This window comes from Cyclopterus lumpus, chromosome 25 (genome assembly GCF_009769545.1).
Source record: "Cyclopterus lumpus isolate fCycLum1 chromosome 25, fCycLum1.pri, whole genome shotgun sequence".
NCBI lineage: Eukaryota > Metazoa > Chordata > Actinopteri > Perciformes > Cyclopteridae > Cyclopterus > Cyclopterus lumpus.
Window position 1 is genome coordinate 4,608,364 of NC_046990.1, and position 15,366 is coordinate 4,623,729.

Consider the following 15,366-nt stretch of genomic DNA (forward strand, 5'->3'; position numbering starts at 1 on the left):
ACTGCTGGATGGCTCAACATTTTCTTCAGCTCAATAACTCCAAATCAGAAGTCATATTATTCAGTTCCCCAAACAATAACACCAGTCTCATCAAGAGTCAACTTGGTCCCCTGGCTGCTTATTTAAAACCTGTTGCCAGAAATTTGGGTGTTATATTTGACTCTCAATTAAATGTTGAATCACAGATCAAAAAATTAAGAATAATCTCAAAAATCAAACCCATATTGTCACGCTCAGATCTGGAAAAAGTCATTCATGCACTCATTTTCTCTCGACTCGACTACTGCAACTCCCTCCTTTCCAACTAGTCCAGAATGCAGCAGCTCGGCTTCTGACTGGTTCTAACAGACGGCATCACATTACTCCAGTCCTGGCCTCTCTCCACTGGCTCCCTGTTAGTTTTAGAATTGATTTTAAGATTTTGCTGCTCACTTTTAAAGCAGGCCTGGGTCTGGCCCCAACCTACATCATTGAAATGTTAGCCCCATATGAGCCAGCTCGCAGCCTTAGATCCTCCGGTGGGGTCCTTCTGGCCGTTCCAAAGTCAAGGCTTAAATCAAAGGGTGGCCGTGCTTTTGCCATCAGAGCCCCTCGACTTTGGAACGACCTACCTGAGGGGATAAGACTAGCAGAATCAGTAGCTTCTTTTAAATCACTTCTTAAAACCCATTTTTATAGAACTGCTTTTAAGTGATATCGTCCTTTTATGCAGTTTCCCCTTGTTTCCCCTATTTTAGTTTGTCTGTTCTGCTTTATTTTGTATTTGTAATTTTCTATTCCTCTATTGTGTTCATTGCCTCATGTATTTTCTGAAATGTTTAGTTTTTACCTTGCTTATATGTAGAGCACTTTGTAAACTCTGTTTTTAAAGGTGCTATATAAATAAATGTATTATTATTATTATTATTATTATTGCTTCTGTCCGTCTGAGGAAAGGGATCCTCCTCTGTTGCTCTCCTGAAGGTTTCGTCCCTTTTTTCCCCGTGAAAGTTTTTTTCAGTATTTTTGGGGAGTTTTTCCTGATCTGATGTGAGGTCCTGGGACAGAGATGTCGTATGTGTACAGATTGTAAATTGTAATTTGCGATATTGGCTATACAAAATAAACCGAATTGAATTATAGCGCTTTTCAAGTATTCCAACCACTCAAAGCGCTTTAAAACTACATGACATCATTCACCCATTTATACATACACTGATGGGAGGGGCTAAGGTTCCACCTGCCCATCAGGACTAACCAATATTCACACACATTTGGTTAAGTGTCTTGCCCAAGGACACATCGGAGCCGGGGATCGAATCAACCGATTCTTTGATTGAAGGACGACCCTGCTCACCACTGAGCCACAGTCGCCCCCAAATGTATGTGATCGATTTTCCAAACATACCTAAAAAGTTATTAGCATCCAACTTAGCATCTCTCCTGCTGGAACTTTCCATGCAGTGAGTGGCAGGCGGGGTATACACAAAAAGCCCCATAGCTAACTGGGTTTAAATAAACCACTGTAAACCTTGGCACAGTGTCTCCCACCCCCTCACCCCTCGACTTCGTCATTCCGCTTCACCCTGTCTGTGAGGCTTTCAGGCCCATGTGCCACACATTGCTGCCTCTGAGGATTTCCTGGCACCCAACCAGACAAGGCTGATACTAAATAAATAGAGCCTATCAGCTGAGGGGCTCACTGCTTGATCTCCCTCCTGTCAGCATCGGCCTCCAGATGTGAGGACCTGGCCAGTGTCACCAGTTCACATGAATGGGAATCTTTCCTCCCTGCGTGTTGACTCAGTATTATTTATACCCTGTAAATGCTTTGCTGACTGCCCTTGGCATCAGGCCACATCTATTCATATTCAAGGTATTTACACAAGAGGTAGGGCCAAGGATAACATTTAATGCAAAATACACCTCAGGGCATACAAAATGTCCTGCTAATTTATTTTTGCTTCAGCTCATGTGCTCACATTTTTGATGGGAATGGGAAAGCCATATTGGGAATAATAGCCCTGCAGTTTGATTTAATATTTTTTTTTTTCTACAGACATGCTTCTGATGTTTTTTCTACAGACATCTTCTGATGTCTCTTTGATCCACTGAAGAAGAAATTCAACTTCTCCACATGGGAGGTCAAAGGTCAGGGTCAGCTACAGAACGGCAGAGAAGAGAACCCACGCTTTCTACTTGAAGGGTTATAACTCAAACTTGGCTTCCTCTGTAAATTGTATGTTTATTTCCAGGAGGCAACGTCTGGTTCTTAAACCTGCATTCTTTCTAATGTCCATCAGGGGGCAATTACTCTGTTTGTATAGAAGTTTGTGAGAGAATGACAACTTGAATGATACTTCTCTCATGATGTATTCCCTCAGTAAACATTGTAAACTGTTCATTTAGTAAATTATGGTCCATTTAGATTTAAAGAGACCATATGCTTTAGGGCGGCGCTACAAAGTGATCGACACGTCTCTACCACATATGTATACGGTGTCTCTACGTCACTCCTACTCAGTCCAATGGTGAAATATGAATGGGATAGCACTTTGCGGCAACATATTACGTTACCATGACTACATAAATATTGTGGGTATTTATTTTCTGAATTGATTTGAACGTCTTCCAGCTCTTTCCTCACGAGATGAGACGGCATTTCAAATAATCTATTTACTCGTTTTTGTCAAAAAAGATAATAATAATATATATATATATATAATTTCTGCTTGCATTCCTGTGTTTTTATGTTCCATCTTTAATCCTTATTGTTATTGTGTAAATGTAATTTATCGGGCTGAACACCCATGTGCCATCCTCTTTGTTTACCTTTTTTTACATCTCCATGCTTCCTATGGTGTTTAACGTCACATTGCAATGAATTGTGAGTAATTCCCTTAGGCAAAGTCGTCATCTAATGCATCCTTACAGAAAGGGTTCATAAAGGGCTCAACATGTCTGCCAGAGAGCCCTCAAACACTCGACGATGTGACAGTGGGACAGCCCTAAACCCTCAAGGACTTAGCAGGAGTGCGCCACAAAGTCTGTGAGGGTGGAGATTGTGATTGGGCCCAAATAATCACTTCTGCTCACTGGTTGCCAAAATCCAAGATGGCGATGGCCAAAATGCTGAACTCAAGGCTTCAAAACTGTGATCAACAAACCAATGGATGACGTCACAACAACTATGTCCACTTCTGTTATACAGTCTCTAGTTAACCCTTATTCAGACATGAAACTACTGATTTTAGCGGATCGATACACCGCCTGCCCATTATTTTTATCTCAACTTTTGAGGTGTCATCGTGCATTTTAGTTCAGTCAGTGAAATGTTGGAAATCAGTTAGCTGGGCATGGTTGTGAGCTCCTCTGTATGCTTGTGTCAATACATAAAGGGGTGCTCCACCAATTTTACAAGTAGAAATCTTTGCACAAGAACAAAAGACGAGTAACACAAAACACTGAATATCGACACATAATACAGACGGCTACCAAGGACATGTGGGGGTGGAATGTGTGTGTGGATTTAGGAAGATTTCCACGAAGAGGATTTAAATGAAGAAGGCCTGAAGTTACACTGAAAGAGTGAATCCTGAACAGCCACGCTACTCACACATGCTTGGTGAGTCAAACTCAAGCTGCATCCGACACAAGACAAGATGGGAGAATCGTGGACTGAAAAGAATTTAGCCGGGTAAGTGCGGACATATAACACCAAATGACCCCCATGACACAAGGGAGTCATTCTTCTTTGAGTCCAAGGTGTCGAACGGCTCCCAAAACTCTTTGCTAGTCAGGACACTGGCACCAGAACTGCATTTAGAGATGCAGCAGTATTTTCAGAACCAGTACTCTGGGTGATCCACAGACACCTTCACAGGGATTCTAATGTTAGTAGAAATTAGATCCAGTGAGTGGGTGGAGGCAGACTCCCACCTTGAGTGAACTAGTAGCGCAGACATAAATGAATGAGTGGTTGGGGTCCACTCCCACGCTACGCCCTGACCTCCTTGGTCCTCAGCTATCTGCATGCACACATTCTACTGGAGCAGTCACCAGCAGTGACGTCAGAGAGTTAGCGGAGGACAGGCTCCGCGCGCTCATCCACAAGAATGTTCCAAAACAATCGCAAAGACGTGACCACAACTGGAGGCGTTTAAACTTGTCATTATGTTAAAATCAATGGGATCACACTTACTCTCTGCCGGGTAGAAGGGCTGCATGTCGACCTTGTGCACCTCCTTGGCGTAGTACTCCTCCTCGCTCCGCTGCCGCTCGCACGTCGCCGCGCGCTCGTTCGCCTTCTCCTGCAGCAGGTCGCGGGTGCTGTTGTAGATGGCCACGATGTCCCGAGACACCTCCTCGGGCTCGGGGAAGTCCTCCGGGGGATTGGTGAGCTTCAGCTTGCTCAGGATCTGCCCTCGGATGGCCTCGATTCGCTTCTTCTTGAACTGGTCCATGTCCAGCGTGCTGCACGTGGACAAACTGAGCGCCACGGCGGCTAGATCCAGAGTGAGGAGAAGACTGACGACACACAGGTTCATCTTCTGCGGCTTCCAACACAAAATAAATTGATTACAAAAATGTTAAAAAACGATCGAGGATAATATTCACCGAAGCTATTTAAACCCCGCCAGGCAGACACATGTCTGAGTCCCAAATCATGTATGACCGCGAGCCGAGTGGCCCCGAACCGCTGTGTGTAAAAGCGAATGGTTCGAATTCCCCAGTTTCAGTAAAGTGTACCTGAAAACCCATTCAGCTGTGTGGACACAAGGAGAAGCCGTGACTAACGCCGAGAGAGTGTTGGCGGAGCGGGACGTGCGGCCATCAGGCGGCTGCAAGAGGTCTGGGGACCAGGGGAGCTGAAGACAGCGGGACCGAGCTCACCTCCATCGCGTTTACTCTCCACACAGTCGGTCAAAGATCGTCCGAAGTTCAGCGTGGACGCGCCGTGAGATCTTTTTTAAAAGTTTTTTCTGACGCGCTGAAATCACGAATCCACACAGTTGTGATTTCACGATGAGCGTCGTCCTTCAGAATGAGCTCACTAACAGCGACTGCATAGCGCCTTTACGCGTCTCTCTCAACCCATCTAGTTGGGGTACGACTCGTGCCAAGCGGACAGCAGCGGCCGCTTTAAAAAGAGATTAATACAGGACGAAAGTTCCACCTGCTCCTCTCTGGTCTGTGGTCTTCACTGTTGGAGAAAATCCCCGTTACGAGACGGTTTGTTAGGCGCGCTCACTGTGCCCATTGGGACAGCGCTGCAGCGGCTAATGGCCCGTCGGCCCCTGCTGCGTTATGACGCAAGGTCCTAAAGCCGGTCTATGTTTGTTCTCTCACGAGTTACTCTCTGCGTCATTAGACACAAGTTCCATTTTTCAACTGGTGTTCGAACTGTGCTGAGCTCTGCAGAATGTCACATGTGTTTGTTGTGTACAGACCGAGCTGCTGCCTGCATACAGACCATGGTTTCATCACGTGCATGCTGTTTGAATAGTGCACTTTAGGTATACTGCACTGTGTGCTAGTGAGTTCACTTTATTGCCATTACAACAAACATGACAGTGAAACCATGATCTAGATAGAGCGATGCAGAGGAGACCATGAGGCCAAACGGGTCTGCTGTGGGTTTCAATGCTGTCTGAACTTTGGATTCTGATGCATTAGTTTCAAAATACTGAACCAAACCAAACTGTGACACAAGAGAAGGTGTTGAAGGCCCCCAGTCACTCGGTCACCACCATAGACTGTTAAAGCATTACCTGGCCTCTGTGTCAATCAGTAGCTTCACTCAGACTGATCTTTCTCACAGTGACAGGATCCAACACGTCAGGTTGAATGCTGATTGGCTGTGGTGACAGGCGGACCTGATGTCGTCAATCTGAGACAACATGTCCAGGAGTCTTTACCACACATAGGACCATGTCTCCTGAGGAATACTAGCAGGCATTTATTTGACACTGATATACAAAGGTTGATGGCCACTGTCCTTTCTCAATCAAATGAAATGGAAGGCTGAGCTAGCTGTTTAGCTTTGATATTTCATGAGTCAGTTTGAAGCTACACTTTATGCTGGTGTGTCTGAGCAGACAGACATACAACAGAGCCCAGATAAAAGGCAGTATACCACGGTGTGTGGCCATGACAGACAATGGTCTAGTGTGGTGCAGAAGGCCTGGCGCGCCACTGTCCCCCCCTATGCAGATGTCCACAGCTTTTACAACCAGCGAGGGCCATAGGAAACCCTGCAGTCACACTATGAAGACGTCCCACCTGATACTAAACTCTAATGCTGCGTTCACACCAAACGCGTTGCAAATATTCATGTGTTCATTCGCAACCATTCGCAAAAAGGGAGCGTGGCTTGTCTCCGTAAAAACAAATTATTTATTAGTTATAATTTCCACCATCCACCACAGAAGAAATAACCACTAGTTCTGCTTTATACTTGTTGTGGACATCCCATAAACGTCGGAACGTCTAACGCCCGATAATTTATGCTTCCAGTGCTACTATAGCAGCAGCAACTCTGGCGAAAAAATAACGTGCCATTCGCGTCGCCCAGCGAAATTCGCAACCATGTGCATTGACTTTGCATGGGATCTACTTGCGTGAAAAATTCGCAACGCGTTTGGTCTGAACATAAGGGGACAGAAACACCAAAGACACAACAAAGCACTAACATCATTTCATCAATTGGTTATTTATTCAAAAATGACTATTTACAGAGTTTACAATGATACAATAGTATGATGGAGAAGCCCCTTCAAGTTCCCCCAGGTCCTACATCTGTCATCCTGCTTCCACATGGTTTGTCTCACAGAGTGGCAAAGGGGCGTGCTACCGGATTTAAGCAGTTCCACCCATCCTGAGGTTCAGCTGTTCTCTGCAGGTTAGGGTTTCTGTACACCAGAATGTCCCTGAAGGCGTCGCAGCCTGCTGTCCCTTCAGTCCTAATGGACGGTGTCATCCTCCTCTTTGTCCCAGTCTTTCATGGTGGCTCCCATCATGAAGTCATCTGAGAGGACCTTCCAGGAGGACGGTTCTTCTGCTGCAGCCGCCTACACACACACACACACACACACACACACACACGCACACTTTAGGGTTCAGCTTGGCTCATGTCTTAATGAGACAACAGTGACACCATGAGGTGACACTGGGAAATCACAGCATGTTAGACAGAGTAATATAGAGCATCGGACCATTCTGCAAAATCAGCAGTGGTTTTTTTTTTCTCTGACTGGTTCGGTGTACAACATGCATGATAAGCCAAAGGGCACAGTCGCACATCTATCTCTTTATTCTCTGCAGCAGCTGTGAAACGTGACCAACATCTGGCCTGAGTTATTATGACTTTTAGATGGATAGATGGTGTCCTCCTCCTGTAGAGAAGGAAGACATCAGCCTGTGAAAAGGACGTCATTGAACTTACAGCCGTGTCTTCAGTCCTGCTGCTGGCTCCGCTGCCTCCCTCCGTCCTTCTCAGCACATCGATGAAGTCTTTCTTAGAGACGGAGGAAAGAAACTTTGCCTTCTTCCTCTCTGAGCCACCAACTTCCTTGACCTTGATATCGATGGTTTTCTGGTGCTTCCTCACAGCGTTGAACAGCTGCACCACCCCTCTGAACAGAAACACGCACTGGGATCAGGAATGAAACTCATTGTTGAGAATGTTAAACCAAGCCTCACAGAAAAAAGTAGACACCTGGTAGCAATTCTCTGCAGAGCCTTTTCAGTGTCGCGGTCCTTCACTACGTCAGGTTTCTCTCTGGCCATCATCTCCCACACTCGCTTCTTGTCAACCTGATGCACACATGAAAAAAAACGTTTCATGCTGGACATCTCGCAAAAAAACACTGGTGTGTGTGTGTGTGTATATATATATATATGGCTTTTGGAGCATTGGAAGCAATGGGCTGCAGTGCAGTGTACAATATTTCCACATGTTAATTTTCAAATCTTCCCCCACAACTGTACCGTACGGCATAATTCAGACCCACGGCCACTGCATTGGGGGAACCAAAGCAGCAGGCAAAGATTTTGGGCTATACAAAATAATTTGAATTGAAATTGAGCTGCCGGCCAGATGCCAACAAACAGAAAGACACAACGGAACAGGGGGGCAAGGGCTTGGTTCTGGCGCGACAATTTGTTTACATGTAGGCAGGGTAACAAATATTCTCATTTTTATAGCTGAATAAACTAATTTGCATAAAGTTTAAGTCCGGTTGTGGTTATGCAAATGTAGTTACGGCGAATGGTCAGTGAACTGTCCGTGTTGAAACCACCATGCATCATTTATGGTTAGAACAGAACTAGTGTCCCTTTTTACAGTTATTTAATTTCCCGGGAAATTATTTGGAAGTGTTATCCTGTCAATAAAGCCTAATGAGTTGTAGATGGGATACACAGACAAGATGAGCCAATAAAGAATCTGACAGCGTCAGTAATTCCTCACTGTGCTCATTACCTGTTTCTTTCTCTCCAGCTGCTCCTTTCTGTCTTTCTCCTTCATCTTGTCCAGCTCTTTGCTCTTCACAAGGATGCTGGTTCTGCTCTCGAGGGTTTTCTTTCCCAGGATCTTGGCCATGGCGTCAGCCCACCCAGCATTAGCGTTACTGCCATCTCCCTCCACAGCCTCCTCAGCCTCCTCCCCATTACTCCCTCCTTCACCATCTCCGTCACTGTCTCCTTCGTCATTCTCTCCATCGTCTGACCTTTCATCGTCGCTCCCTCCTTCAGAATTGCTCTGGTCATCGTGGTCCTCACACTGAGGCTGTGCATCGTCTCCTAAATCACAAAAACAAATACAAATATGTTCGACTGCTGCAACCCGCTCTCACGCCAGTGAACTTACATTACTCATGGTCCACCACAGTTATGAGATCAGGAATGGGTGAAAAACAATACTTTGGAAACCCAATATTCTTATCTCATTAAGAAACTCATTGTCTAAATGTTTCTGTGGATAATCTGCTTTTGAATGAAAAATGTTTAATATAATTTAGTTATCTTTTAGTTTATGGCTGTGAGCAACAGCCCTGGACTGCTCTTTTCCATTTCCACCATATCAGCTGTCTCTGCCACATTACTAACATTTATGTTACTGCAGAGAGATGTTTTGTCATGTAGTCTTTCTAATTTCATTGTGCTGCAAACCCCGCCCCTTTTCTGTGAACTTCTCACAAACCAGCTTCGGACCGCTCAGCGTGCTCAGTGATGGGGCGAGCTCATGCGGAAACCCGAGAGGTACTGTGGGTAAGTTCAAAAAAATAGGTCCCGAAAGACAACTCCCACGAGACATCATCAGTCAATTCTCCACACCAGCGTTCTCGCACTGGGGAAAGCATTTCTTAAGTGGACTACATTCAACATATAAGGCGGCGAAGTTTCCCTTGAACTAACCTGACAGGTTAGTGCCCCCCCTACAGTGCTGCACTTATTTAAAGCCCGTTAAAGCTGGGTAACGTGAGCTGGCTAACAGGAACAGGGCTAGTACTAAGCTAGCTACGGAGCACATTAACGTCTACCATCAAATGAAGTTGCGTCATCTAGCGAGGACACGTATCGGGGACATTACAAATAGGTTTTTCAACACGTTTGCCGCGTTTTAGAGAGGCAACAATAGTGGATTGTGGATTTAAAAACTCACCAGAAGAGTGCACATGTGTTTTCATCAGAGCTGCCATCATGGAGTTACATATAAACCTCTCCGTAGAGTCCGACCACAATTGGTTCCGTCCCTACTTCTTCTTCGCTATTATGGCGGGTGGCGGCAACCAGCGTTAAGGCGCATTACCGCCGCTACTCTGTTAGAGTGTGGAACACCCTGAACCCACAGGCTGCTTGAGTGTGAGAGACTGTGAGCGCTTGACATGGTGTCAATTCGAAAACCACAATGTGTACAATTGTTGGTATTTGTTCGAACTTTTTAGTCCCAGATTGTACATGTCTTCCAGGCTCTTTCATCATAAGCGGAGAAGTCATTTTTTTAATGATCTGTTTACTTGTTTTCGTCCAAACCGATTCAATGACAAAATAAAATGTTTGATGAATATGTGTAATATAGTCTCTGCTCTGATTTCATGTGTTTGTAAGATGTTTCCAGAGATGTTCTTCCCTTTCCATTCCATCATTATTACATCAAGTATGTAGTTGTTGCCTTACGTAGTTCCCTAACGACCATATTTGTCAGACCCTTAAAGTTAAAGAGATCCCCCTTGATCTGGTTGGGCGGTGACTTTTTAAGTGCAAGATCTCCTTTGTTCATTTACTGTCGGGTATATCATTATTCAGCCAGGGTAAAGCCTCTCGTATATATATATATATATATATATATATTGTTATTAATTCTCAGATTGATGCAGTACTTGTTAAAATCAATGGTTTGTCAAAAATAATTCTGGACAATATTACTTATTTTTCTGACAATCAGTGTTATGTTATGTTCAGGAAGGCCTATTAATAAATGATAAATCCTTTTCGAATCAATCAACGAATCAATTTGTTGGACCCTTTACACCCTCTGTTGAAAATAATTTTTTGACAATAAAATATATTTATATTTTATGACATTCATATAAAATAGTATTCCTACCACTCAAAGCGCTTTAACAATATATATATATATATATATATATATATATATATATATATATATATATATCAATGCAGATATACATTATACATTATGGCAATATCAGAGCAACAACCTGTTGATAGAAGATGAACATTTTGCTGGACGTTTCCAGACTGGTCAGAGATCCAGCAGCAAGGACGACAGTGCCAAGGTGAAGACAAAAGAGGGTTTGTTGACCTGGGGGTATCATGGATCAGGTGACAATAACCATTAGTTACTGTACACGTTGAGTCCGTGGGCGGATTTCAGGGCTCAAGGATCCTGCGAAGCTGAGTTTTGAGTGAGGAGTCCCGACATAACAGATGGAAATAAAAAGAGCCGTGAAATAAATGTGGCAATAGGAAATACAACATATACAATACTACATTCTGCTGAAAAAAAGGTGAAATAATCAAAACATTTGTCCCGTGAAATATGTCCTTTTTAAAATGAAAACATGTATTTATATATTTATTGACCTATATTGACTTATTTAAACATTTACCCATTTATTTATATACATTTTATTAATTCTGTGAGGCATATGTATTTATTTATTCGCGTATGTATTTATATATTAAATATGAAATGAAATGACATTCCATATAAACACAGCTACATACGCAGAGAGGAATCTCAAACATATTGTTATGTCATTTACATTTCATATTTACATTTACTTATGTAACCTCATGCTATTGCCTCGTTCATAGCCATGCTCATTTTCCTTTACGGAAGGATACCAGTGCTAACGTGATTGTCACCTCATTAACATGTGGGTGAAGAAATACAGAGATAGATAAAAGTTCTTAAAATGTATACATAAGTAATTCATTTCTAAAGAAACAAAAACACATATTGATTATTTATTTGTTTTTATTTCTGTGTATATTTATTTATATTCAAATGAACCTGCTCATTTATTGGATAATTGAGGCTTTTTAATTTTTACATTTCTTTTCTACTATTTCATTGATTCTGATGGTAGCTTTAGTCCTCCTTACAGGAGGATCACCTGGAGGAAGAATACAGAAAGGACACACCAATTGTGGGTGTGTCCTGTATGGGCTGCTGTCATACAAACAGGGGGAAGAAGCACTTTCAGCCATATCTTTTGACTCAGGGTTCTGTCGACTCACTTAGGAAACAGGTCTGGAGAGAGCCTGACAAACCTCCAGGGGAAGAGGATTTGTCAGTCTACTGCCCATCTCAGGACAACATGTCACGGACTAAACTGGGTAAATACATGTCCATTGTCATTCATATCTGTGTTAATGACTGAACTCTGCATGCTTCTCTAAACTGTGCTTAACAAAACACAATTAGTAGTGTACCCCGTGCGTCTCTTGGGATAATGCTTCGAGTGCTTTTATTTTCTACATGTATAGACAAATCATCATTTTCAATGACTTTTTCACACTGTCAACTAATACCAAGGACTTCCTTCAAGAGTACTGGACACTCAATGTATTTTATGCGTAACTTGACTACTTTCCCGATCCTTGAAAGGAACCACGTCCCTTGACCCAGTGCAGCGCTCCCTGAGTGTGAACTGATAGGAATCGTGGCAGCATGGTGTCTCTGCTGGCTAAACCTGACTAACCAGAATATGGAGAGTCTCTGCAGGCGTGTCATGCATTACACATGGGGACTTTACTATGTCACACATCTCATTAGAATGCCATTTTTGTCACATTTGAATTAAAAAAAATAGGAATTCTATTATTCAAATGAAACCTTTGTTCTGTCATTGAAAGGTTTAACATTTCATGTATAATCATACAGTCCTGAAGGGCAACTGTTCAAAAGGAAATGTCCTTCACCTTATTAAGAAAAATAGTAAAAAAAACAGTAAATATTAATATTAAATAATACACCCTGCTACAAGTTATCAAAAATACCCATCGACCTTGGCAAGAAAAACCAAGTAACCAAAGCTCTATCTAACTATTGCAACATCACATGAAATAACTTCCCTAGTGCTGAATAGTTTTGTTCTTATCATGTTTCAGGAGCTAGGAGCCCTTTACTGGAGGCAGCTGTGGGGTTTGCACTGGGCGCAGTGGGAGGCTGCATACTGGGAGCCACAGAGGACCCAGTGGAGAAGACCCTATTAGTGATGACTGCAGCCGGTCCACTGAAACCAGTGGTGGATGAAGTCAGGACAGTGGGTGCTCTGGGGCTGGGGACCCTTATTGGAGCCACAGCACTGACCACGGCCATGACTTCAGTAGTAGCTGGTGTGATTCTGGCAGCAGCTGTAGCTTCAGTGCATGCTGGTACCTCCCACACAGACTCTGTTAGCTTCTGGGCATCAACAGGACTCGCCGGGGCCTTCGTGACCACTCTCAGTGGAGCCACGCTCGGGGTCTCTATCGAATGGATTGTGAAGAATTATGGGATGGTGGGCCTTCTGTGGGCACTGAGCATGTTCACTGTGCTCAAACCACCCCTGCACTTTGTATTTAAGCTCATGTGGAAGCAGGGAGAGGCCTGTTGCACTCTGGGATCTAAAGACTGGGACAGTCAGAGGAAACACACAGAGATTACAGAGTTGCAGCACAGGCAGAGAGTGGCTCTGCACATAGAGCAGAGAATCCTGACACTGGAGAAGGGCGGCAGCGCTAGCGGGATGGAGAGCATGACCACATGGGTCACTGAGCAAAGGCAGAGAGAGGAGATAGAGAGCAGGAAAATGGAGAATGAAGAGGCAGAGATGACGCAAAGAACTATGCAAGACTGGATCAACACAGTGGTGGTTAAATATGTGGACTTTCTGGCTTTCTCAGGGATACCAATGACAGTGGTTGCCATAGTAACATCAGGGTTTGGGGTGTTTGGTTACGGAGGCCATCAGTCTGTGTTGATAGTTCTTCTGGCTTTGGTTGCAGTGATAGCCTATTTGCTCCTGCAATCTTCAGACTTTAAGTTCTGGATGTTGATAGGATGCATGGGAATGCTGGCAACTTTCGTCATCGCCATGCTAACCCTACACGCGGGTCAGGTGGTCCTAACAACTGCCATGAAGATGCGAGCAGCAGGGCAGAGTCAGTCCAGAGAAAACATCAGTGCTCGAATTAACCACCAATCCTCTCTGGAAGCTTTGAAAGCAGCTTTTTTTGCGGCAAAATTATGCGAGTTGGGTTTGGGGGCTGCAGTGGGGGGACCGCTGGTGAGGCGAGGAGCTGGAGAAGTGAAAGTCATAGTGGGGGCAGCTTTGGTTGCGGGAGGTTTACTGGCCGGGGTGGAGTTTTTAGCCCCAGTGCTAGGAGATGGGGGGACAGCGGGGGCGTTGCTGGGGGTGGTGGGGGCAGCAGGGGTGTCTGTGGGTGCAGCGGCAGCTATGGCTGGAAGGTGGTCCTCATGGCCAGGGACTTTGGGAACAGTAGCAGGGTTGGTTATTGGAGCATTAGTGATGGGAAAATGGCATATTGTCAACATCGGCCTGCAAGTGCCTGTGGCCTATGTCTTTGCTATGACCAATTCATTTTAACACAACACATATTAAGATCTTATCGGCCTGTGAAAAATGTTGTCAATGCAGTATGAGTTGCTCATGTGTCATTTGTACTTGTTGCCTGTGTGACAAAGAGCTCCATTGTTGTCTCTAAAACAATCAGTGAGCCACATTGTTGTACATGTTCCTTCACTCGTTTATTTGAACTCAATCTCACATACCTGCTGCACAAATACTCACTAAAGCACCAAATGTGGATTAAACAGAAAATAATGACCAATAAACCGTTTCTTCCTTTTTGAGTAACATTACAAACCTCAGTGACCAGCTGCTTAAGGAAACGACTGAACATTATTTTCATAATGAAACGTTTACAGATTTACATATGTAGTGGCAACCAATAAACTTGAGGCTGAGAGCCATCGAAGTTGGAATGCATTGAGAGACACATAAACACATTATAGGTTTTGAGATTTGTTGAAAATGACAAAAATAAAGAATAACATCAAGCTGAAGTTTTAACCTGATTCATATTTTTGTTCAAAACATTGTAAAATCCTTCACATTACATTAAATATATTTTTTGCCAGATGTGGTTCTAAAGCCAACAAAAAATTCACAGTTAAATTCCAGGGTTTTAGCCCATTCTGAGAGCAGTACATATTGTAGGATGACACCGGTCTGGAGATCAGGTCTGTCATGTAGAAATGCATGTACATGGTTTTCTCCGGGTCCCCCAAAGAAAGTGCTATCCATGGTATGCATTTAGTCAGGAGGATGTTTCTGTTGAAAAACAGCCATTTGAGTTCACAGTCCCTCTCAAACCTTCAGGGAACATGGTTGGGAATTCTTTGAAATTAATGGAAGTTTATGACTTGACATCCGGCCTAAGAGGGATATATTTAAAACACATCATCCAAAGTCCTATATAAACTCTAAAGCTCTGCTCCACTCTTTCCTGTTACCATGATCAGACCACCCCTGTTGTCCAGAACCTTCACTGGCACAATGGATCATGTCCCACAATGGATCCAATTCAAAGTCCTCCTCACTCACATCACCCTCCTTAACCAGAGTCCCTCCTTAACAAGAGCCCCTCCTTAACCAGAGTCCCTCCTTAACCAGAGCCCCTCCTAGTGCACCGACCTGCTTCACCTCCACACTTCACATTACACTTCCCTTAACCTCTGCTCCACTAATGCCCACCTCCGGTCTCCACGACTCAGGACCTGGGACGACAGAGCCTTCTCCATATGTCTCTCTCTCCCAAAACCCATCAGAGACCGCACCAATCTGTTCA

General features: G+C 44.0%; 3 protein-coding genes across 4 annotated transcripts in view; 1 reads left to right on the plus strand and 2 right to left on the minus strand.

Annotated features, from left to right (window-relative positions):
• The window catches only part of tgfb2 (transforming growth factor, beta 2), a 62,717-nt gene extending 57,485 nt beyond the window's left edge, over nt 1-5,232 (minus strand). The window contains 2 exon segments of the mRNA XM_034529166.1: nt 4,181-4,535; nt 4,729-5,232. Coding sequence (XP_034385057.1) covers nt 4,181-4,535; nt 4,729-4,740 — 367 coding nt within the window. The 5' untranslated portion in view covers nt 4,741-5,232.
• Nucleotides 5,233-6,672: 1,440 nt separating this feature from the next.
• rrp15 (ribosomal RNA processing 15 homolog) lies at nt 6,673-9,772 on the minus strand. Its single transcript, XM_034529183.1, has 5 exons — nt 9,644-9,772; nt 8,462-8,781; nt 7,697-7,794; nt 7,424-7,613; nt 6,673-7,049 (listed from the first exon to the last, which is right to left on the minus strand). The coding sequence occupies exons 1-5, from the start codon at nt 9,681-9,683 to the stop codon at nt 6,942-6,944; spliced, it is 756 nt and encodes a 251-aa protein (XP_034385074.1). The 5' UTR covers nt 9,684-9,772; the 3' UTR covers nt 6,673-6,941.
• On the plus strand, nt 9,215-14,532 carry LOC117728322. Of its 2 annotated transcripts, none has more exons than XM_034529181.1 (3): nt 9,215-9,249; nt 11,753-11,847; nt 12,622-14,532. In XM_034529181.1, exons 1-3 carry the CDS (start codon nt 9,224-9,226, stop codon nt 14,100-14,102), a joined length of 1,602 nt encoding a protein of 533 aa, XP_034385072.1. In that variant the 5' UTR covers nt 9,215-9,223; the 3' UTR covers nt 14,103-14,532. The 2 variants fall into 2 exon arrangements, with proteins under 2 accessions (XP_034385072.1, XP_034385073.1); XM_034529182.1 differs by lacking the exon at nt 9,215-9,249 and adding an exon at nt 9,266-9,403.
• The last annotated feature ends 834 nt before the right edge of the window (nt 14,533-15,366 follow it).

Excerpts from the sequence above, each read along its gene's own strand:
- LOC117728322 (XM_034529181.1), top strand. The coding sequence starts at position 9,224 with ATGCGGAAACCCGAGAGGTACTGTGG. Across the intron at positions 9,250-11,752 it reads AAACCCGAGAGGTACTGTGG|GAAACAGGTCTGGAGAGAGC; the intron begins GTAAGTTCAAAA and ends CGACTCACTTAG. Across the intron at positions 11,848-12,621 it reads CATGTCACGGACTAAACTGG|GAGCTAGGAGCCCTTTACTG; the intron begins GTAAATACATGT and ends ATCATGTTTCAG.
- rrp15 (XM_034529183.1), bottom strand. The coding sequence starts at position 9,683 with ATGATGGCAGCTCTGATGAAAACACATGTGCACTCTTCTG. Across the intron at positions 8,782-9,643 it reads AACACATGTGCACTCTTCTG|GAGACGATGCACAGCCTCAG; the intron begins GTGAGTTTTTAA and ends TTTGTGATTTAG. Across the intron at positions 7,795-8,461 it reads AGCTGGAGAGAAAGAAACAG|GTTGACAAGAAGCGAGTGTG; the intron begins GTAATGAGCACA and ends TGTGTGCATCAG.